Below are 25,061 nucleotides of genomic sequence, written 5' to 3' on the forward strand. Positions count from 1 at the left end.
TTTTTATGGACTTTTTCATATTCTCAAGACATAGTAATAGCAAGTTTATTTTCTCGAGGAATCAAGCAATATAGCATACAGTTTCCTCAAGTAAGTGAAAAACTCATGATGTATTAGGCCTATATATATTTGTAATATAATTATAAATGACTAGCCTAACATTCTGTATTTTGTAACATTGTATATTTTGTAACCTGCGTATTATTGCTAGAATTACCAAACAGCGGCTAAACAACTACATCTGGGTAAATTGGGCTTTTTGAAGAAGTGTGAGTTTGAGGGTGCTGAACCCCCCTATGAATACAATGGTCTCTCCCGTTGCTCTCTGGCCTCTCACGTGGTGCGGATGTCCTTCGCTCTTCTCTCTCTGCAGACTAAACATGGCTGCGCTCTTAAGATCAGCCCGGCGTCTCAAATATTCATCGGCTTCATTGCTTCAGGTCTTAGGAAACAGCAGACATGCACCGGCAGCTGGTCGTCTTTACAGTGGAGCGGTCGGGACTCCGCGTATAGGGTTTTGTGTGCGTCTTACAGTCCCAGGAAGGTTAAATGTTAACAGGTATACATGTGCCATGCGTGTTTAGATCATGCAGTTGTCATTGAGAGGTGATCACTCCTCTAACTGTACTATAACGCATTGATACTGTGCTCAATTCAGGTTAATTAACTAAATATTAACGAACATTTCCAAATATAGTCATTTGGTCATATAATGGTGTTGCATGAGAGAAATGGCTGCCTTGCATAAGCTCATAACCTGCAATGTGTCAACCATGAATATCATTGCAGAAAATATGAATGTGGCATTACCCTTTTTTCAGCTTTTTTATAATGCTTATAACATTTATAAATCCTATTATTTTTCAAACAATCTTATTTGGAATCAAAGTATATATCATAAAGCCTCACAATCAGTCTAATAAAATAATCATTAATCCTATTAATAATTATGATAATGTTTATGTCCATATAACTCTAGTTGTGTAACGTTATTTTAGGCTAATACTAGTGTTGCTGAGAACTGTATGTCAGCATGGGTCAAAATTCAAGGGTCAACACGTCAAGGTCATTTTAAGCCATCTGAGAATACTGCACATTTTATTAGCCAACTTTTAATCTGTTAGTTACTCTATTTAGGGACACAAGGACAATTTAGCTTATATATTTATTTGTATTTTGGTACCTAGGCTCAGCATTAACATATTTGGCCTCCTAAATTGTTTTCCGGGGACATTTTTACCATTCATAAGGGCTTTTTCATAACTAAATCACATTTTTCATGTCCAACTCTATACATTTAATTAACCGTAACAATCAAATTAAGCTAGCATCAACAAAATCCATTTTTGCATCGGAAGTGGGATTTAGGTGAATTTGCACAGATAATGCGGCTCAGAGGTGACATGAATATAATTTCACTGCAATTACAATTGCATAAATATCAATATTAAAAAAAAATTTTAAAAAGAGAGATTTTAGTTTCATATTTAAAATATTTCATTTTTAATTATTGAGTCATTTAATCATTTTTTCAGACAATTAGTTCAAATGGCTGGTTCCTTCAGGATTGAAGCAAGTGACTGATGACTATGAATGGGTCATTGAATCACTCACTTAATTGATTAGTTTAAAAAAGCAGATTCATTCAGTAACTAAACACCACTATGTTGTTCAGTGACCCTCAACAGTTCTGCTGTGTTTTTTTCTTTTTTTTTTCTTATAATTTTTAAGGCATTTTAATAGGCTACATCTTGATGGTGTCAGCTTGCACATTGGTAAAACAACAATTATGATATTATTATAGACGATTAAAAGCACACCCCTACTTAGACATGAAACAATAGCAGGTTTTCATCATAAATTTGGATTTATAATCATAAATCATTGTATAAATCAATCATAAATTGTTCAATTTGTTTAATGTATTCAATTAATCTCATTAAAGTTGTTTTAGTAGTAAGCACCTTTAACATATTCATGTCTTGTAGTAATGCTAAGGCTGTACACTTATTGCAGACACTTCTTCTGCAGTTTGTTCTTATACAGATCAGCCTTGCCCTGTGTGAGTTGTCGTCAGTATGGAGTTGTCCCGGAGCAGAGGGGGATGGTGAGGGATGAGCCCAGCGTGGCAGTCCGTTCCAAGCAGGCTCAGCAGTTTGACTGGGCTCTGGCGAAACTAGACAGCTCAGTCCGAAGGACAGGCAGGGTCACCAAAACACTGCTGCTGCGCATCTTCCATGACATCTGCAGAACAGGTACTTGTCTCTTTGCCTGAGGATCTTTCCTGGATCCATTTCCATATAAAAATCTCTACCTGTTCTGTATGTCATATCTATAAAATCACTCCAAATAGGATATCCAAGTGGAAATCAAGCCCTGTTGTTGCTGAGAAGCTGTGGCTCACTGCTTCCTGAGGTTCCCCTGACTGAGCGCACAGAGCTGGCACAACGGATCTGGGATAAGCTTCAAGAACTTGGTATGAGTTAAAGACCCTTGAACAGTTACTGGTTGTACCTCTAAACCTGGGATTTGAACTTTCATATTGCGGTTTGTTGCAGGCACCACCTACGATGTGAGCCATTACAATGCCCTGCTCAAGACGTACCTGCAGAATGAGTTCAAATTCTCTCCAACCGACTTCCTTGCTAAAATGGAAGCTGCTAATGTTCAGGCAAACAGAGTGAGTATAATTTTAAGTATAAGTAAACAATATTCGGGGTAAATATTTTAGTTAAAGGGGACATTGGATGAAATTTTAGCTTTTTTTGCATTGTCTGCCAGCTCAGATAAGCTGAAAAGAAAACACACAGCCAGTTTGTTATGGGCTGTCTGAGTCTGAAACCGTGTCATCCAGCGAGCTGTTTCAATTTGCAGCCAGTTTCTACGTAGGTAGCTAGCTATTTGAATAAGAATAATGCCATTTTAGCTCTGAGCGAGCTGTGCACTGTCGGCCATTCTCTCCAGCAGCTGTAGCGACAAGAATGTCTCGTAAGCAACTCAGGTGTTTTGTTGGATGCAAGAGTCTTCATGTACTCCCAACATCAGAGCCACTGAAGACACAGTGGATTAGTTTTATTTTTGAAGGGAACGTGCCCCCATATACCTAAATTTGTTTATGTCTGCGCGAATCTTTTTACACCTCGTGAACGATGGTCTATGCAAAGGGACAATACAAAACAGGTTTTGCTAAATAGTTGTTTTCTTGTGCAGTCAGCTCCTAGTCATTTTCTGGAGTGAATGCTTCATGCTTCATCTTATGTGTGATGTACACTAAACTTTAAAAAAAAAACTCATCAGTAAAATTTTTGCCATCATTCGGACAGGGTCCACTACAACAGGCTTGTACTAATAGTGGATTAAAGCAAGATGGCAACGTAGTTTTTAACTGTAATTAAACAAAACTATACCTGTTCTATCTCCATACAGCATATACTCTCTGGCTCTGTTTGCATTATTGTCAGACTCCTGTTCGAACTGAACACTGCTACTGACAGTTTCTGACATTTTCAGTGCTTGAGATTGTCCTGTTTTGATGAGCTCTTGAAGCTCCTCGTGAGAGACACGTACACAAAAACGGCATGCTTTTGCTCACTCTCCAAAAGTGGCAATTTTAGCATGATATTAAAAGTAATCTATGGGGTATTTTGAGCTAAAACTTCACACACTCAGATATGTATTTTGCATCTTGTAATGGGGCATCTGATCTCCCCTTAACCAGTAATGATGAGAGGGAAAAATTGTATTACTGCATATATATCAGCCATACAAATATATATATATATATATATACAGTATATTATTTAGCCATATCAACGCATTATGACAATGACGTCCCGACGGTCTGACGGCAGATAGAAATAAACAGTATGTAAAAGACTTTTAAATGATTTGTTACAAATGAGCACTTAACCCTTTCACACGTAAGTTTAAAATATTCTAACTTACCCCCCAGCGTGAGTTTTTCAAGGCGACCGTTATTTAGAACTTGTCACTTTAATGTTTCCATGGTGACGCGTCATTGCTTGTCACGTGACACAGCGCAACCACAACACAGCGCTGAATGAATGATGATCTGCTTTTATGTCATTTCCCCTTTTTTATTAAAAATATTCACAAATGTATTAGCCATAGCATGAAACACTGATATTCCGATTGTCAAATATTTGCAAGTGGATGTGTTTTGATGTTTAAACACCTTTATAACGATCGCGTTAGTTGAGCTGTATGCGCGATGGGCAGCGCCATGTTAGTTTGTTTCACAGTTCAGAGAATCGGATCTGTTGGATTTACACGTCAATTCCTCCACTTCTCACGAAATGCATGAAAGTAAGTGGCCGGTGAACTGGGAGAAGAATAGGGTCAAATGTAAAGCTACTTACACAATGTGTATCTGATATGAATAAAACATGTAGTCTTATTATAATGTAAAGGATTATTATTGCCGCTTCCATAGACATCAGTGTGTATTTTACAAACTCAAAATCATTGTTTTGCTAGTACTTGTGTGTATTTAAATGTCTGAAACCTAAAATAAACATTATGTGGATTGAAAACACTCAATAGTTGTGATATATGACAGCACTGAGTGGGTCCTTCTCTGGCTCAGCGCCAGCAAACGCGCGAAAGCACGTTTGAATTTAGCAGTTGATCACGTGATGCACTGACCGTTCTAATCACACCGGTGTGATCGTACGCTCCAGGGACCAGCCAAGACTGATCACACCGGTGTGATCGTACGTGTGAAAGGGTTAAAATCACAAACACAGAAACTTGAACGTCCGTGATGTACTAGGACTGACCTCATTGGTTCTCGAGCGTCACGCTAATACGTTCGAGCTTCTTTTCTTCTTTTCCTTTTAAAGACGGTTGGCAAACCCACTTGAACGTGCATACTGCCACCTACTGCATGACACCTGCGTGAAAGCTGACTGGCTTAGGATAGCCGATACCGATAGTTAAAAAACGTTTAATCGGCCCCAATACAGATCTTTGAGATTGACTCGGGATATCGCTAACATCCGCTATATCGTAACTTTAATGAGAGAAAAAATACTTGTATAAAATTAACAATTATTTTAAATGATATTTACAAAAAATTCACTACAAAAATAATCTATTGACTTTGAAACTGACACAAGGTACAAGAAACAATGGAAAAATAATTTTGTCAATCACTGATGGAATATGGAATGGAATCACTAGGGAATTTTATTGGAATGGATAACATGTTTATTTGTATTTGTTATATGTTATGACTGTCTAGGTGACCTATCAGAGACTCATTGCAGCATACTGTCAGGATGGTGACATTGAAGGTGCAAGGTTAGTTTTCAGTTTATCCTTATGGTGTAAATCTTGTAAAAAATAGAAATATTATTTACTCTGCTATTACAAGCAGAGCAGTTGAAAAATTGAGAAGAAACGATGCTTTTATCATAACTTCTTGCAGTACAATCCTGGGGTTTATGAAGAGCAAAGACTTGCCCATCACAGAGGCCGTGTTCAACTCCCTAGTGACCGGCCATGCCCGGGCAGGGTAAGTGGGTCGTGCCATTGACTTGCCTTTTTTTTGTGTGTTTGGCACATGTGTGTTGAGTAACTTGTGTCTGTGCAGGGACATGGACAGTGCTGAAGGCATCCTATCAGTCATGAAAGGGGCAGGGATTGAGCCTGGCCCAGACACGTACCTGTCTCTCCTCAACGTGTATGCTGAGAAAGGCGATATTGCCAAAATTAAACAGGTCTGTGATTATGGGAGATGACTGGTTAAGACTGATTAAGACAGGACTGATTAAGAAAATTGTTAATAATGGTTGATTTTTCAAATGATTGAAATTATGTATTGCCGGGTCACTGCTTAAAATTATGCAGCTTGTAATGCAATTTATATTGATATCTTTTTTATATTTATATTTTTAAGGTTTATCCGATAATAGGATGATTAAGTTTTATTTGGCTGGTCATGTGTTCTCAATATTTTGGCCCCATAAGGCAACCTACGCCAATGTAAAATAAATAATTTTTATCATAATATAATATAAAATATTATAATATATATTTTTATAATATAATATTTAAAATGGACTACCATTCAAAAGTTTGTGGTCTGTAAGATTTTTTAAATCATTCAGATATTGTTTTAATATACTAATTTAGAGCTCAAGAATCATTTCTTATCATTATCAATGTTGAAAATAGTTGTGCTGCTTAATATTTTTCTTGAAACAATTTTTTTCAGGACTCTTAAAGATTAAACTCAGGTTAAAAAGAACAGTTTTTTATTTCAAAAAAGAAATGTGAAATAGAATGTGTCCTTGCTGAATAAAAGTTTTGTTTTTTTATAAAAAAAACCCCAAACATTTGAACGGTTGTGTATAAATTTCACATCTTTTATTTTTATTTTTTTTATCATTTTTAACTTCTATAACGTATTCGAGAGTTTCTATCCTTTTTTTTTTATTATTGTTTTTAGCTAATAATATATCCCTTTCATATCTTATGTCATATGTTTTGTCTCCTTTAGACTCTAGAGACGATGGAGAATGCAGATATCCATCTAATGGACAGAGATTTGATGCAGGTGGTTTTCAGTCTGACTAAGGCCGGCCATCAGCAGTATGTGCCCGAGATTGTGGAGCGCATGCGTCACGAGAGGGGATATGTGCCAGGTGTGCCCGCTGACTGCTTTGTCATGTCATGGGAATATGGGACCATTAGCTTTGAATTTTGCCTTAAGCAATTACCAAAGTGGTCCATAGTGAGCCATAATGGTCCCATATGTATTCATAGCAGTATTCTATTTTAAGTTTTTTAAATATGAACCCAAGCCAATTAGAGAAATGGAATGCATACAATATTGATGCATTGAGATAAAGTTATGGGATTTTGGGAAAGTTATTAATGATTGATATATTTTTTTTATTTTTAAACTGATGCATCGATTCATTTAAATTTCCTCAGACGCCATGAACCTCTGCTTGAGTCTAATTACCCACGGACATGGAGAGACAGCATTTTCTGTGTTGAAGAGCTTCACCGGCCTGCTGGCAGACTCACAGACCAATGATTCCCCAGACTTGGGAAACTTCTTTCTTCGCCACTGTGTCAATATGGACAAGGTGAGGGACCTGAATCTAAACAATTTTAAGAGTGCATATTAAGTGGATCTGTATGTTGAATTTTTGTTAATTTTAGGCTTGTTGTTATAAGTGGTGTTAATTTGTGTGTTTGTCTTGCAGTCTGTGGAGAACTTAGCTGGGTTTTGCAAAGATCTTAAAGATTCAGGTCTGCACTCATCGCCACTGCAGTTCACCCTTCAGTGTGCCCTGGAAGGCAATAAGACCAGTGAGTACAATGAAGTAGATTTTAAAGTTCGAAAAGACTACTTAATCCTTCGTATTGTCTTTTTAAAGACCAGGCTTTTAATTTAAGCTTAGTCTATTCGAGTTTATTTGTCTATTTCTGTCATAAACACTTTTAACTTGCTGTGAAAATAGCCATTGATGCTATGACAATTAATTTAAAAAAAAAGAAGTTATTAACCTAATAAGAATGATAAAAAAGGGTTTTGTAATGTCAAAACATTATAACCCAGGATTATGTTGACAAGATTAAAATTATCCTGTGTTAATTGAAATAAATCTCACATTGTTGTATTTCTGGACCCAGTTTTAAAATCTCTTTCTCTTTATTGTTAGTTTATTTGAAAAGGGGTGGACGAAATACCGGTAGTCACGATAAACAGCTCGATTTGTGTTAATATGCTGTTCTTTGAAACTTTCTAGCTATGGCTATTGTGCTCATGAGGAGGATGAAGGAAGAGGGCTTGCCTATCAGACCTCACTACTTCTGGCCCCTGTTTACTCATCACCAGAAAGACAAGAACATTCCTGGTGAGTCCTGAGCTTCCAGCCTCATTCTTAATCAGTCATTATTGTGGATGTTGCAACCAATTTTACTTCCATAATCGAACATGTTTCTGGTTGGTTTAATACATCGTATAATACAAAAAATCACTTTCTCTTGACACCTCAAAAAAGTCTGTCAATTTAGATATTTGGTTAAATAATTTTTCTCCGTACCTCCAACTGTTTATCTGTTCCAGAGTTCCAAATAAATGCAGTTACAAAAGAGCATGTCCAGATAAATCTTACTGCAACTACAGCAGCGAGAATAAATACATCAAATTTATTTTCTTTTTTTATCCAATAACCTTCATGAAACATGCAGGATCACTCTCACCTTTATGTTCCTGTACAGGTTTTTTTGTTTGTTCAGTGTTGAAGTCTGCACTACGTGAAGGTTACATGACAGAATTTGTTGTGACTGGTTCTCATGTAAATGCGAGCGCTTTGAGGGAATTCACTTTCAATTACGTGCGCCGCTGTGCACGGCCATGAAATATTTAGCGCCATGTCGCATTCAGTCCACAGGTGTCACCAGCGGGCAGACGCCCATCCCCCTTTCCACCCACCGGTATTCCGTCCAACCGTTCACGAGTGTGGAGAGGGGGAAAAGTATGCATTTTGATGAGGTGTGGATTTGGGCCGGCGAGTTTGAAAAAACATATGCTAGCTTTGTCTTGGCAGCCGCGAGCGGTGCTTGACAGTTTCAAGAAGCAATGCAGCTCATTTCTTGTGACATGGCGCGAGAATAATGCCTCAGCCCGTCACGTAGCACACAACAAGCTTTTACATCTGCATCTTAAATGCTCTTTGCACTAGTCACATTTTGGAAAATCCTTTTTTTATATCGGATATAAATCAGATGCATCGGATGCTGGGTCCTTTTAAAAGGTCATGAAACCCTAAAACACTCTGTTTATTAAGGGAAAAGTGTTTATTTTGTTTTTTTTTAGTGGACCCATTTAGTTGATCTTGTTTATAAAGCAAAGTTGAACCAAAGTCATAAGGTGAGATAGGCATAAATTCGGAGTGTTGATTGGCTACTGTGGTTGGAGAGTACTCGTCTACGTCATGCGTTTTTTGAGCTTTGCTTTGCATTATTCATGAGAATAAACTCTTTTAATCCAATCACTGCGCTGTATTATGCATGAAATCGCAGTACAATGGAGAATATATTATTAGATCTTTTAAACTTTCTTCCTCATTTTTAGACCTATAGCTCGGCAAAGTTTCTATGCTGATGATTTCAAAGAATAATTTATCAAAATGCATTTGATTTGTTCATGATAGTTATTAATAATCTGTAATGATAACATTTTTGTGAGTTTATTGTCATAGGGTTATATTTACATCAGGTAAGTAAGATAAGCACATCAAGGTGCACAAATGTTTTTTTGTTTTTTTTCTGCGGTCATATTTTAAAGTCCCCCTGTAGTCAATAATTTTATCCCTCAAAACTCATCTTTGGTCACCAAAATGATGTTTAAATGTTTTTTCCTGTGAACGAAATGTCTTCATACCTTAAAATAGCTTGAATATAACTTTACACCTTTGCTTAATTTAGTATACACTGTACCATGGATATGCTAATTAGCCCCGCCTCCACTCAATCACACCAGATCAGAGATCCACTCGCTAAACTTTCTGAGGTAAATGCTGCACAATGATATCGCTCTTTACAGCGTTGGACACATAATGGTAATATGATTAGCCTTTTGGTTGACTATGTTATCAAACAGCTAATAATGTGTTGTTAATTTTACACAAACCATGTTCCCGTTCGCCTTCTCAGTCAGGCAGCTGCCTCCTTACAATCATCGGAAAATCTTTGAACTACTCAGAACGACAGTGGAGAAAGGCATATAGTTCATCATAACATCGTAATATATGCCATACACCCGCTATATTGCTTGATCTACACGATTTTTCATATCAACTGGGATAACCTGGTCTCACCTGCTAGTGCACTGTTAATGATATGCTAAAGCCCGTCGGCACGTTGACGTGATTTTGGTGACCAAAGGTTTGTCTTAAAGCACATTAAAAACACCACTTAGACATATAAACAACATTTAAAAACTTGATTTTTTTTTTTTTATCACAGGGGGACTCTAATTTTCCTGTATAATGTGTGTTATAGATCTGTGTTTTGTTGGTTGTTGCCTCCACTCCACTGACACTTGTTTCTTTTTTCTTTTTTTTCTGGATTACCTAAAACGGCAACACTTCATGGCTTCACCATATGGTACATTGGTCGACTTAATTAGTGTGATCACAGTTATAGTTTGGTTCTTTTCATTCTTTTGGTCGGGAGTCCGGACAAAAAAAGAAAATGATACTTTTAGTTCTGGTCAAAACAGTCAAAAAAGCACCAGGAATTCCTCCATTGCACACACAAACACAGATCTGATGCAAGGATACGGCGAAAAAAAACTTTGTAAATGAAGTGTTGTAGTCCTATGAACATCTGTGGAGTTCAGTGTGTGGGTTTTTGTTTTTAGTGCTCACCAAGGCTGCATTTTTTTTTGATGAAAGGTCTTTTTTAATTTTTTTTTAAATTAATTTCTATTTGAATATATTTTAAAATGTAATTTTATCCCTGTGATGGTAAAGCCAAAATTTTCAGCATCATTACTCCAGTCTTCAGTGCCACATGATCCGTCAGAAATCATTCTGATATGCTGATTTGGTGTTCTTATCAATGTAAAAAAAAAAAAAGTTTTGCTACATAATGTTTTTGTGCAAACTGTTTTTACTGTCACTTTTAATTAATTTGATGCAACCTTGCTGAATTAGATTTTTTTTTTTTTACTGACCTCAAACTTTTGAGCTGTAATGTACATGTGCTTCCCTGTTTCGACAGACCAAGGCACACTCCCAAATTTTGCTTTTAGCAAGATATACTATTCACTTTTTAAAATCCATTTCATTTTAAAATTGAGCTTGTTTGGAGATACAGCTCCGTTGACAGTTTGAACCCTGACCTCTTCCCTTTAGTGCCCCTTAAGTAAGAGACTGCAGACTTGGTTACTTCCCACACTTACAGTTCAATCATGAAACCCAGTGATGTAGCAAACAGAAATCTGGAAGTCGCCCGAGAATTCATTGAACCAGATTTGTTCCATAAAAGCCTTCTCACACACTTTCTGAATTGAGAGAAGTCTTGAATCGGCAAGTGATGTGACTGGCTATCCATTTTGCATCCCCATTCACATGCAACCTATCGGCCTGTGCTGTCTGAGCCAACTTTTATGCCTTACAAATGGATTGATGGATTATTTAACAGCAAAACAGGTGTGCTCCTCTCATAAAAATGAAAGAATGAATAGACAGACGGCTCTCTGGCTCCATTGAGAAGAGTGTCTGGTCAACTATTTACATTTGCTTGAAAGCAAAGAGCTACTGAATTGCAAGAAAGGATGAATGGAGAAAGATGCACAGATGAGAATGAAATGGAGAGATGGGATAGATGGGTGGATGGATGGAGCCTCCAGGTGCTTTACCTGGCTAATGCTCTAGCACACCGGTGGTCGTCCGCTCCTGGCGCCAGATGCAGGTTTTAATGGCAGATAAAAGCAGCTCTTATCTTTTATTCAGGTGTGTAGGTGTCCCCTGAGCATTTAGATACAGAGTGCTAAGGACCAAGGTGAAGAGTAAACAGAACACAAATCGCTGGTTCACGTGTTCCCACACACACAAACGTTTGCCCGAGTAGGTCGAGAGACTGTTCCATATGCATGTGGTGCTTTAGGCGGGAGTGAAGGGTCCTGCTGGAGAGCCGGGTAGAGGCCTGAATCCTGTTCCTCCAGGCCATGCCATAGGAAGACTGATGAGATAAATCTAATTATCAGATTTTTATTTTTATAACTGCTTTCTGTATAAAACCTGGTTGAATGAATTATAAACAGCCTTGGGCTTTTAATCATGTCGCTGGTCTAAAAAATTAAATAAATCCAAGAACCAAACCAATATAGCATTAGTCCTGTTCTTATGAAAAAATGGCTTGTGCTTATTTCTCTTCCACATAACTGGAAATAATCTTTTTATCGATAACGGTAATTAGACGATATTTTGCTGAGTGTGTTATTGTGTTGGTGCCTTGGCAGGTTTAGAACTGTCGTGGACAGCTGACAAGCAAAATAATCTTATTTCATACAAAACAAGATTATTTTTCTTACCACATTGGCAGATTATTTAGCTTTTTTCAAGCAATAACTCTAATTAACTCTATATAACTCTAACTTATATTTCTGAAAAGAAAATAATTTTATACTTGTCTAGGGAATGCTTCTTGATTTAAGATTTTTTTGATATTTTGACTGGAAACAAGAATAAAAAAATCTAAGGAAGAAAAGTTTTTTAGCATTGTATAAACAAAGCATTTTTAGTTGATCTTGATAAGTGCTAATTGTCACAGTTGTAAACACGAAAGCTTTTTTTCCATGAGGGGGTTTTCGTTACGATGGCTTTGTTCCCTTGCGGACCATTAAAGAAACACACAGACACACACAGAGAGACACAGACACACACAGACACACACAGACACACACAGACACACACAGACACACACAGACACACACAGACACACACAGACAGACACAGACAGACAGACACAGACAGACAGACACAGACAGACAGACAGACACAGACAGACTGACACAGACAGACAGACAGACACAGACAGACAGACAGACAGACACAGACAGACAGACAGACAGACACAGACAGACAGACAGACACAGACAGACACAGAGAGACAGACAGACACAGACACACACAGACACCTCCCGGAAACCCTGTAGAATTCAACCAATCAAATGACGACTTAGAAAGTCCTGAAGTGTTTCCAATTATGTGTGCCGTATGCATCAGTCTTTCAGCCAACGTTCAGTGGGCCATCCTTGAACTTTTTTCAGTGCAGACGCAGCTATTGTGTGTCATGAATTACATTTTAAGGTGCAAATGTCTAAATAAATCGCTTTTTTTTTTCCATTTCAGGTGTCATGGAAGTTCTAAGAGGCATGCAAGAACTGGGCGTCCCGGCAGACGTTGATACTTTTAGTAACTATATTCTGCCGTCTTTCCCATCAGTGGACAGTGCCCACACTTCTTTTAAGGTAATTATACTGGATATGCGTATGCTTTGTTGTGACTTTTCTGAAACACTCTAATTTGGGTTGATAATTGCAGGAGGCCGGTATTGACGTGGACACAGATAGCTTGATTGCAGCAGAATTACGAACTGAAGCATCACGTGGAAACTTCGCAGGGCTACTCTCTCTGAGTGAGCATTAGCTTCTATTAAAATTGACCACCTTTTCTCTCAACCACTCTCTGCACATTACACACACACACACACACACACACACACACACACACACACACACACACACACACACACACACACACACACACACACACACACACACACACACACTCTTATATGAGATTATATGTATGTGACACTGCTCTGTAGAGATTTTATTTTAGATGTACTCTGTATGATAGTGTTCATCACTTGGAGACTAATTGCTGCCCATCAGGACTACATAGCTACTCAAACATACACACTGCAAGCAGCTGTGTCCCCATTAGTCCTTTTAAACAGTGGTGTTCCGTTAAATTTCCAAGAGTTTCAGACTCTGTACAGACAGTACTTTCTTGGAATTGTTATACATTTATATGTGGATAGCTGTAGTACTTGCCCATCATCAGAAATGATGACATCTCTAAATAATTTTCCCAATTAGAACGTTGTTTTTTAATGAAATGTTCTTAACATGCTGAAATGGTCATTCTAAATGTAGACAAAAATGTTCTTGTGTAAAGGCCCCACGTCATTAATTTTTCACAAGCTTGGTGAAGTTGAGTGGCTGGAATCTTATTTTAATGAAAGTATCAATCTCTTTTGCTGGTGACCACCGGGTCTGTGCTACTGTTGTTAAAATATCTGCATTATCTGAATGAAGCTCTCTTTTTATCAATAATGGGGCGCATTATATCTTTATTGGGGGAGATTAGCAAAACGCACAGAAAGAGCTTAAAAAAAGCGCATTTAGAGCTTGATAAAAGTATTAAAGGATATAGTGCCGAAAGATCATTACTGAGTGTTTGTATTGTGTACAGCTCCGTTTTGATACGCTGCTCACTTAAACTGTACAAATGTACAAACTGTTGTAACACACACACACACACACACACACACACACACACACACACACACACACACACACACACACACACACACACACACACACACACAGAAAGCAAGGAAGTGAAGCACCATCTGACCAAGGTGCATAGGGACAGATGCCATTAAATTATGGGTGAATTTTTAACCCAAAGTTGAAAAAAAGGTCCAAATGCATAATGAATCAACATTCAGTGCACTAAAAAAAAGCTTAAGTTACAATGTTAAAAATAAAGAGAATCATTATGTGTGAAATACTAATACATCATTTCATGAGGTGAAATGTCTCTGCTTTCATGACTTTTACCCATATATTCTCACTCTTGCAGTGTCTTCACCTGCTCTCCCAGCCATTGACCTCAGTGCTTTCAGATCCAGTCTGATCTCTGGATTCAGAGGGTAAGTAACGGAAAAAAACTGTGTGTGCGCGTGTAAGATTTTCTGCCTTTTGGCTAGACAGCCACTCATTCGTCATCTCATGCATATGGACGCAGTCATCTCTAGCCCAATTACAGCATGGGAAGAATGCAAATAGTTTGTCCTTTTTGTTATTTTGCTTCTGATGCCTCTGTCCAATGCTGAAAGACTACTAACTATCCTGACTGCCACTGACAGCGAGATGCAAGTGCTCACATTGGCATTTTACCCATCAACTTGGTTGGCAGCGTTTGTTTTTTGGCTAATTCCCCCAGACAATCACCTCATTGCTCACACATACTCATAAACCTGTCATGGTATTTTATTTATCACATCATTTTCTCATGGTATCACTTAGTGCACTCACTCAGCTTAGATCTAAAATCAATCCCATCATGCACAATAGTTAAGGACCAGCTTTGTTTTTAACTCTGATTTGAACACAGAGGCCGTAGGGCAGCAGATGCTGCTGTCCTCTGTTTTTAGCAAAGCATTTAGATGTGAAAGAGGAGCAGGGAGGTTGCCGGCAGCGATGGATGTCAGGTTTGTAATTGGGGTTGTCAGAAGGGTAGAGGGGCTTGTCGGGGCCCTGTCTCCTTGGCGACCTGCTCTTGTAATAGTCAAGGTCACTAGATAATTTAATCATTAAACAATGTTGAATCCTTTTTCCCTCCTTGTCTCGCTGCTTTCCGCCGTCAACATTCCTTACCAGCACTGCATCTTGATTTCGTAATGTATGAGCATTTGCATAATGTGACCACTGAGGCTCTAGAAGTTTTCAGAGCCATTTAAGATCCATAAGATATAAATATATTATAATTATGTTAAATTATACTGAGAATAAAGTTATGTAGGGCTATCTCTAATGATTATTTTGGTAATAGAATAATCGGTCGATTATTTTTACGATTAATCGAGTAATCAGATTTTTTGAGTGGTAATAAAAATAGACCTAAGCCTTTAAAATGACTTGAAATATATAATAACAATGAAGCAATACCATAATACCAATACTATTTGGTTCAATTAAAGTATCAAAAGAAAGTAATCAGGGTTTCATTGAACAACAGTTAAAATGCACAATACACATAATATAAACATATAATATATATATAGTATATATATATATATATATATTAATATAAATAGAATCAGGTGTGCTATTGTCTGTTACAACACTTATCTAAATCGAAAACATTTTGTCCTTGCATCTGGCCTGTAAAAGTATTTTTTTGTAAGAAATATTTGGTTATATGTGTGAGATCCTCTCCTTGTTTAACTTGGTATGTTTTTTGAGCTTAAGGACCAAAGTTATTTTAATCTACCACCTTTTCAATATTTGGCACATTCTATGGCCTTTCTGCTGTTTTTGACTTTATATAAATTTTTTAATATAGATTTTACATAATTATTTTCTAGTTATGCGTATAAAATATTTGGCAGATTCAGTCTATATAACTGTTTTCCTTATGCAGTAGAATGGGTAACTGGAACAATCATAGACAGAAATTGTGGACATTGATTGGTCAAAATGTGTGGGACCCTTGTTTTATGTTCTCACTGGTCAAATTAACCCCTGTCACACCAGATGAATACTTGATCTTGAAATCACTGTCTGGCAGATGTTAGATTTGAAATATTCTGTCTTGGATGCGAGTTATCTCTGATCCTCTACTGCCCCCTACAGGTTTCATGATGTGGAGAACATGGCAAAGGTATGGGTGAAGCAAGAGATTTTGAGAAAGATTATGGAAATTGAATGAAAAGAACCTTTGTTAAAGTACCCTCATAATCTGCTGTTACAGATCACAGAGCTTCTCTATAAAGACGCCCGGTTTAATCATGCTGTCCCTAAAACTTCTGGTATGTTGCTTGTACTGTTTTTCACACCCCTTACACTGCATGCATCTTTGTTTAAAATACTTGGCTGTTCATTTTTTTTTTTTCTTAAATGAGAATCCTTTTTTTAAAACTTACTGTTGATTTAAATGGTCCTGCAGTATGACAAATTAATTCATAGTACAATATTTACATATTTCAAAAAATGACACCTCATTTTACAAGTTCCATAGAAATGTAATTTATAGTTAATAGAGAATAGCATAGCGTACTAAAACTGATTAGTTTATATGCTACACAAATGACTTTCAGTTTTTTACATTTATTATGATTACTATTTTTATCATTTTTAAATTGCCATAATAATCCTTACTGATAATCCCGAACTTCTGGAGCTGTGGGAATGCATAGGACAAGACAAAGGGAAACGATCACTAGTAAATCTCTGCCTATATGTCCTCTGAGATGGTTTCATTGATGGTATCGTGTGTGTGTGTCTGTTGGGTTTCTGGCGGTGATGGAGTTTATCCTGACAGCCGTACTTTGCATTACGTGTGTGTGTCTGATGCAGTCTGAAAAGTAGCCGTGTGCATGTTTGTGTGAGTGCTGTGTGCTTGCTGACTCTGCGCTGAGTTAACAGAGCTTCTGCGAGCGTCTGTCGTCTCGCTGCGCTGGAGCAGGCCTCCGCGCTGGTGTCCGAGCAGGTGGGAGCGATAGAGACGGTCTCTCTGTCTCATCCCATCACTGTGCACAACGCAAATGTGTGCGTAAGGCTGTCAGCTGCCAGCCACTTGTTAAAACAGACTTCAGTCAAATCTGGAGCAAAGCTGCCCGTGTCAGCACAACACACATGTGCAGTTTAAGATCTTATTTGCTGGATTGCACTATTTTTGTTCTGGTTCTGCGGAAGCTCCTTTTGTTATTTTTATAAAACTATTAATTTGTTTATAAAAAGCAGAAAGTGTCAGATTGGCTCTTCTCTTCTTTTGCAGAAAATGTGGCCTACTTCCTTTACAACCTGATCGATTCCATGAACGAGGGGGAGGTGCAATCCAGAGAAGAGAAGCTTAAGGAGTATTTCAGCCTGCTTAAGAACATGGTACATTTGCAAACACACAAGCATTGTCATTAACAGTTTGTTCTGCCTGTTAAATCCAGTCTGTCTAGGACCCCAGGGGGTAGCCGTTGTATGTACAGTAGCATTCATTTTGGGGTCAATAAGACTTTTTCCCCAGTAAGCATGCATTAAACCAATCGAAAGTGACTGTAAAGACATTTTATAATGTTACAAAAGATTTCTGTTTCAAATAAATGCTGTTAAATGTAAATAAATGTTGTTTCCACAAAACTTTTCTTTTTTTAAGCAATAAAATGTAGCCTTTGTTAGCAAAAGAGGCTTCTTTTAAAAACTAAACCCGAACTTTTAAAAGGTAGTATATACAACTTAAAATTGAGGTTGCTATGCTAAGCTAGTACAAAGAGGATTTAGCTTGCAAAATTAAAAACTAGCTAAAAAACACAAAGAAAATGAAATGTTTAATTCCACATCTAAAGTTTTGATTATTTACCATTAAATTGAAAATTTAAAAGACTTCTGTGTGTGATCAGAAATGAAAATGATCATTTTTTAAATATTTTTGCTGTTCCGTTAATTCTTATTTATTTTGATTAGTGGTTATTTGGTGTCAAGTTCTTTGCTTTTTTTTTAGAATATCAACATCTCACTGAATATCTTCAGAGGAATCAGGAACATTCTGGAGTCCTACCATGTTCCAGAGCTCATCAAGGTATTTTATAATTTGTGGTGTTTTCAAGTACAATGTTACTAGTGGTCATACCTGATATTTTTTGTCTGGCGGACAATAAAATGAGCAAAAAAACAAACAAAAGAAAATCATTGTCGGAGCCTTAGCCGTGTGGCCAAGGGCTGCGACATATGGTGCGGTTGCACTTCGGGCTACTGTCCTATCTAAATATAGGAAAAATAAGTAGCCCAAAAAATCCCTTAGACTCCCATTGAAGGAGATGCTTGTGAATCAGTTTTGCATGGGCAAACACCACTAAGACTTTCTTCAAAAACTTTACAAATCTAGGTTTAATTGTCTTATTCAGGTCTGTGATAGTACTGTTAATAGAGCTAACTCATCTTTCAGGATGTCCTTGCTCTTGTGGATAAAAAGGAAAATGGAATGACGACTGATGTGGCACTGCTTAGAGTAAGTTTTCTCTTTTTGTTTTTTTCTCAACCAAATGAGTTCAATACATCAGGTGAGCTGTGTTAGTCAAATATCCTCATGTTTGTGTCAGGGTTTGGAGGGGAAACTTTCATTCTTGGAGAAGACCCTGGCAGAGCTGAAAGCTGAGGGCAAGCCCGCCAGTTCCACACTCAAAAAAATTATCGCTCTCCTGTGTACAGAGGAGGTGAGGTTTATTTTCCACATAAATACTCACAAGATTTGCCAGTGTTTTGGTCTGATTGGTTTTTATAGACATTTATAGTGGTCAATTTATTGGGCAACTTAAGAGTGGGCTTGGTCATTTAAATTTAATGTGCAAGGCTTCCTGTGTTAGCCAGTTATTTTAACTGTACAAAACAGCTTGATGTTAGAAAACTGGGATTTATTTATTATATTACTTTTATTTTTATATCCTAATCATAAACGCACTAGTTTGTAGCTCAAATAGCTGTACCGTTTACTGCACTTTATTGTTCTAGTTATTTACCTCTAGTGGCTAATAAATTGGAAGTCTTACACTTTCACAGGAAATGGATTACTTTTCGCAAACAAAAATGTAAATCCAAAACCATCTATCTGTATTTGGGTGTATATGCATTTGATTTTCCCCACAACTTTGGCTTTCTCATCAGAAACTGGAGCAAGCTCTGGAGCTTAAAACTCAGTATGAAGCAGATATGACTCCCGCCACATATGCCATGCTCATCAACATGTGCTGTCGCCATGACAATGCTGAGGAAGCCATCAAACTTAAGAGAGAATTGTAAGTTTGACGTACACGTCATCATACAAATCCTTGGTGAACTGTTCCATTTATTGTCGACAAAGCAAAACAAGTTATACAAATAGGCATGATTTACTCCCCTCATTAGACTGGGTAAACCCAGCCCGATCTGGCGGCGATTTGATTTCGCCCAGCAGCTCAGGCTGGAAACCTGTACATTTTTCTATCCTGCTTCCGTCACAAATCTGCGGGGACCAATCACAAACTGGCTTATCCACCTGGCATTCTATTTGTGGGTTTAACACAATGACGATAGAGAAGCGACAGTTGATCCAATTCATCTTAACCTCTTGACGATGCTCAATGGCTTCTTTAGTTTAGCAAACAAATCTCTTGAGTGGGTGTAAAATACCCCTCACTTTCATGTTGTTGTTTTTCACACAACCTGCAAAAATCGCTCGATGCCATTGGTGCTTCTGCAAACCACTGACCAATGCTACAAACCAACACGTTTGTTGACATGTTTCCTCTCTGGAGTTTTAGTGCAGCTCTACAAAGTACGTCACCCGAATCCAATCCAATTGCGTACTGTGTCATTTGAACTATGCCCGTTGATCACGCCTCTTGTGCAGTAGAAAATACAGAGCAGACTCCCCAGACTAATGTTCAATCTTAAAAGATTGAGCTTGGTCTGGTGATAGCCAGACTATCCCCTCATGAATTCCACACCCGTAAGACTGTGGAACATGAAAGGAAATTTTTGAAGAGTGTTCTGGTTACTTTTTTTGAATACAGATGGAGCTTCAAGCCTTAAGAAGGACACAAAAGCACCATAAAATTAGTTCTTATGACTGTTTCACATCTTATGTCACACCTAAATTGACATTTTTGTTCACATATAATACTTCCATTCAGTGAGCTGTTAAAGTCTCCATAAAATAAACAATTCGTTAACTCTTTTCAATAAGGTACATTAGTTAATGTATTAACTAACTAAAATAAATTCTTCATTGTTTGTTCATGTTAATTCACAGTGCATTAACTAATGTTAACAAGATTTTAATAAAGTATTAGTAAATGTTGAAATTAACATGAACTAATAATGAACTGTACTTCTACAGCATTTATTAATTTTTGTTAAAGTTAACTAATGAACCTTATTGTAAAGTGTTACCATCAGTTCTTATTGATTTCTGGAATATTGCATTGTTTATTATGCCAGCAATCTAGGGTTGATTTATCCATGTACATAATTATATAAAATGTGCCCTCTATATCTTTATTAACGTCTTTAACGTCCCCTCCCTCTCACAACGACATCTCTTCTCTAATGATGTGTGCACCGGCACGAGAACAGGACTATAATACCTTCCCTCCAGCAACCTGTCACTCACATGAAACAATTTTCCATTTAGTTTTCACACCCGCTTTCTATGATCCCTATGGTCATAATCAAGTCCCTCCCTACATTTTTTTTTGTTCTCCTTCTAAAAGAAGCAGTTTCACTCGAATTTACATCACAATAGGAAAAAAAAAGACTCATAATTTCTGGTCCTGTTTACACCTCCTATTAAGATGCGTTTTGTTAGATCGAATCACGTGGACGATGCTAAATACTGGTGTAAACGGTCTAAAAAGTTTTGAGCTTGTCCATTTCCAACCACTTACAGAGGTAGTCGAAAACACATTTGACTGGATTGCTTTCATAGTGTAGACGTTCATGTGGTCGAATAGTTCGAACAGCCTCAAAAGACTGCTTACTCTCCACCTACCCAATGCCTAGATGGCTGAAGACCTAAGTTTGGTTTAAAGACAAATCCCAATGTTCTCTCACCATTCCTGATTTTCTAACACGCACTCACCGTGTTTGCTATTGGCCGATGCTGGTCATGTGTGTGATGCATGTGATGTCGGCCAATAGTGAGCCTACGTTCTGACGTACAACCCAAAAGCGCTGCCACTGTTACACTACGTGCACTCACTCAGAGGCCCACACAGAAGATAATTTATTGTTAAAGTCGTTATTTGTTTGTTTTTTGCGCACAAAAAATATTCTCGTCGCTTGTTATTATAGGACAACTTAGTTTGAATAAAGGAGCAGACCCTGCTCTACTTGCTCTACGTTTATTTAAAATGAACAGCAAGATGACTAGAAGTGAATGTGCTTTCCATTAAATTAATCACACACAGTAAACAAATCCTTAACAAAACAAAAAAACTTTACAATGAACGTGCTTTGTTTTAAATAAATCACACACAGTAAACAAAACCATAAAATCTTTGCAATGAACTGCAATTTAGACGCGCAAGGGTGCCGGTGCGGTGAGACGTACATGCTCGGGCAGATTCGGCTTGAAGTCGTTCATCCTCGGATGCGGCGCCGCGCGCACCGTTACAAAAAAAAAGCTGTGCGCACAGCAATGCGAAATGGGTTCTTGCCGGTCCTGCGCACCCAACGCATCATTTTTGGCGCGCGCACCTTCGTGCTCGTGTGGACCATAGACAGTAAAAGAAACGGACGCGTCGAGTATAAACAAGGCTTTACTCCGTGTCAGCACGCGCTCTGATCGGTAAAGGGGCAGAGATTTCTCCCGAATCATCTCCAGCAGTAGCAGAAGCACCACCACTAACTCCGCCTCCGTTTCCCTCGTAAGCTAATATTAGTATTTAAACATTCTCTATGATAAAAAAAAATGTTTGTAAAAAAATATTTTAATAACACGGTTTTGGCGGTTATAGAGTTCTAATGACGGTGTTCAACTATAACCGTCGGTCTCACGGTTATATAATAACCGTCACACCCCTAACTGACAGAATTTTCAGTTTTGGGTGAACTATCCCTTTAAAAGGATAGTTCACCCAAAAATGAAAGTTCTGTGATTTAATAACTCATGTCGTTCCAAACCCATAAGACTTCCCATAAAGAGATCGTAAAACTTGGGGCGGCAGTGGCTCAGTAGTTCATTTAGGTCTTCTACAAACCGGAAGGTTGGTGGTTCTATCCCCGGTTCCACCTGACCAAGTGTCGAGGTGTCAATGAGCAAGACACCTAACCCCAGCTGCTCCCGACGAGCTGGATGGCGCCTTGCATGGCTGACACCGCCGTCGTGTATGAGTAAGTGAATGGGTGAATGTGAGGCAACATGTAAAGCTCTTTGGTGGCCATTGGGTCTGTGAAAGCGATATATAAATGCAGTCCATTTACCAAAACTAATCCATATGAATTGAGCTTTTTTGTCCGAATAGAGCTATAGGGAATGTTAAGATGATCAGTAAATGATTAATTTTTTTTCACAGAATCGCTATAGTATATCAGTCACAGTTTGGTCATTTTGGAGCTGAACAGCACAATCCTGATTTGTAAATATAATGTAAAGCGGCCAGGATGTTCTTAAATACATCACCTTTTTTCTTATATGAATGAAATTGTCATTATTTGCTCACCTCGTCATGTTGTTCAAAATGCATATGACTATTTTATTTTTAAATGAAACTATCTCTTTGAATTAAAAACATTCCCATCACAAAAAAAAATAAAGTTATTTACTCTTTCTTCTTTGTTTCAGAGCTCGCAAGGACTCCGGGGTAGCGCTGGATGCTCAGAAGTATGTGGCCTTGGTCCGAGTGCTATCCAAACACGGCAAGCTGGAAGGTTAGTGGCCGCGTCGGTGTCCATTTGAAAGCTTTGGTTCCTGTTGAAATGATTGCAGATGCCTTCTTATTTTCACTATCTCGGATTAATGAAATAATTTGCTTTAGTTTGTCACAAATAATGTGGGCCCTCACATTAGGTGTGCCTTGCCTCACATTTTAATCCACTTAGGATGTCAAGGTACCAATGAGAATTTTGTATTACTTATCACGTCGCTATCAAAAGCTTGCCACTCGCTTAATTAGTTTCTTAAAGCCGGCGTTCAGAATCAAACGTTTTGCAAGTGCGTCTGCGTGCGAGAGTGAGGTCCGAGACACCTGTCTATCCATACGGGGACATTAATCAGCCATTATCTGAATTCCACGGTGGATTTCTCCATGTTCATGTAAGACGCAATTACAATAAAAGTGTTTCATCTTTGCTTTGTGCACACAGTGATGGTGAAAATACACGCTCTGTCTCTTTTCATGATGCGTGTCACTCTTTGGGTGCCCCCTCCTTCTCGCTCGGACTCATCCTGTCACCGAGCGAGGGAAAATTACAGGACCGACTGCACTTTAACAGAATTACCAAAATCCGTCCTGATACTAATGGCATATCATGTCGGGGAAAGTGCTTGAGTATTTCACACACACACGCACATTTGCATGTGAATTCAGGCGAAAGTGTGTGATGAGGAAAGTGTGTGTGTATGTATATGTGTGTCCATCAGAGCGAGCTGGTGGCCATTAGCCCACCGGTGTGCGCTCGTAGCTTGTCATTCACATTATCACACCTCAGCGCCCCAGCCTGCCCTCATCACCGCCGCAACACAATCCGCTTGAAGATCATGACTCGTGGCACCGTAGTGCACCGGCTGCCCCGGCTTTTAATGGCCTTGTTTTAGTTCAAAACCTTTTCTCCCCCTGTTGTTCCTTCCTACTTTGTTTTTTTTTTGCCCCCCCATGTCCTCACGTTTGTTACGGAGTTCGTAAAACGCTGTTACCGGTTCACAGGCTGGCAGAAGGCCGCAGAATAAGCCAGAGGACTAATGGGCTGTGTGATATTTGTTTACCTCAGTGTGTGTGGTATCAGACAGTGGGCCGGTATGCTCTGCTGCTAGTCGTCCATTCGGGCCCATTTACCACCAACAGCTGATTGGGTTTGATTAGTGGTTCTGTCAGATAGGAAGAATTTGAGCTGCCATCACAGAGTTTTCTCATATGGCTGAAGCCCGGTTCAGCTCGGTTGCTGCTTGTGGTCCAGCGATGTGTGAACTGTGCATTCGTATGACCAGAGAGTGGTCTGAGGGGCTTCATTTGCAACTCAGAAGTCTGTCTTGCTCGGTCATCCGTAGCCTCAGGACACGTTTATCAAGTCCTTGTATTGTGCAAAAGTTTACACACCTCAGAGCAGTGGCCTAGCACATGTGCACCGTCACATTGAGCTGTGATATTTCCACCCTATTCTGCTCATAATTTTATGCTATTTCTTTGGCTCAATTCAAGAACATAGGCATCTTCCTGGATGCTTACTGCCTACATAGGCAGCTACCTTATTAGGCAGCATAAGTAATTGTTTTAAAATGTTCACACATCATACTCATTTTAAGAGCTTGAAGTACTCAACACTCAAGATTGATTCTAATAGAGTTCAAAAGTGACTGATTACTTTTTCAGAAATCTCAATTCTTTGATAACTCTTTTGATAAACAAGACTTAAAGTTTTTTAACCCAGAATCTAGTCTCAGCCTCCGACGTCATGCCCTCGGACCGCTGGCTGAACGTCTGATGTGTATGGCACACTTAACTGGAAACATTTCAGGATTTTTGATTTTCTGATTGGTTGAATTCTACAGGATGTCAAGGATAGGCATGTCGTGTTCTTTAACAGTCCACTTAAAAAACAAAGATGCTGTGACGCCAAACCCACTTAAGAAGAAAGCCATCATGTTTACAGCTGACAATGAGCTCTTATCAGGATCAACTAAATGCTGGATTTTCAAAAGTTTTACACACCAGTCTACCAGCCCCCTAAACATGATGCGGAACAAAACAAACTGGGATTGGTTGCTTTACATGTCAGTCAGATGGCCTCTGGGCGGTCCTTGGCCAATAAA

At 38.4% G+C, this 25,061-nt stretch overlaps 1 protein-coding gene across 1 annotated transcript in view; it reads left to right on the forward strand.

Moving 5' to 3' along the window:
- The first annotated feature begins 323 nt into the window (after positions 1-323).
- lrpprc (leucine-rich pentatricopeptide repeat containing) overlaps positions 324-25,061 on the forward strand; it is a 59,983-nt gene continuing 35,245 nt past the window's right edge. The window contains exons 1-22 of the mRNA XM_077237303.1: positions 324-559; positions 2,032-2,255; positions 2,354-2,476; positions 2,559-2,680; positions 5,264-5,322; positions 5,450-5,536; positions 5,615-5,741; positions 6,524-6,668; positions 6,961-7,118; positions 7,239-7,344; positions 7,785-7,892; positions 12,903-13,021; positions 13,095-13,188; positions 14,424-14,493; positions 16,199-16,226; positions 16,317-16,374; positions 17,343-17,449; positions 18,060-18,137; positions 18,504-18,566; positions 18,658-18,771; positions 19,220-19,350; positions 22,878-22,963. Of these exons, the coding sequence (XP_077093418.1) occupies positions 381-559; positions 2,032-2,255; positions 2,354-2,476; positions 2,559-2,680; positions 5,264-5,322; positions 5,450-5,536; positions 5,615-5,741; positions 6,524-6,668; positions 6,961-7,118; positions 7,239-7,344; positions 7,785-7,892; positions 12,903-13,021; positions 13,095-13,188; positions 14,424-14,493; positions 16,199-16,226; positions 16,317-16,374; positions 17,343-17,449; positions 18,060-18,137; positions 18,504-18,566; positions 18,658-18,771; positions 19,220-19,350; positions 22,878-22,963 (2,386 nt within the window). The 5' untranslated portion in view covers positions 324-380. The remainder of the gene's footprint in view (positions 560-2,031; positions 2,256-2,353; positions 2,477-2,558; positions 2,681-5,263; positions 5,323-5,449; positions 5,537-5,614; positions 5,742-6,523; positions 6,669-6,960; positions 7,119-7,238; positions 7,345-7,784; positions 7,893-12,902; positions 13,022-13,094; positions 13,189-14,423; positions 14,494-16,198; positions 16,227-16,316; positions 16,375-17,342; positions 17,450-18,059; positions 18,138-18,503; positions 18,567-18,657; positions 18,772-19,219; positions 19,351-22,877; positions 22,964-25,061) is intronic.

This window comes from Siphateles boraxobius, unplaced genomic scaffold, assembly GCF_051911475.1.
Source record: "Siphateles boraxobius isolate OS27281-9 unplaced genomic scaffold, OSU_SipBor_1 20, whole genome shotgun sequence".
Classification (NCBI taxonomy): Eukaryota; Metazoa; Chordata; class Actinopteri; order Cypriniformes; family Leuciscidae; genus Siphateles; species Siphateles boraxobius.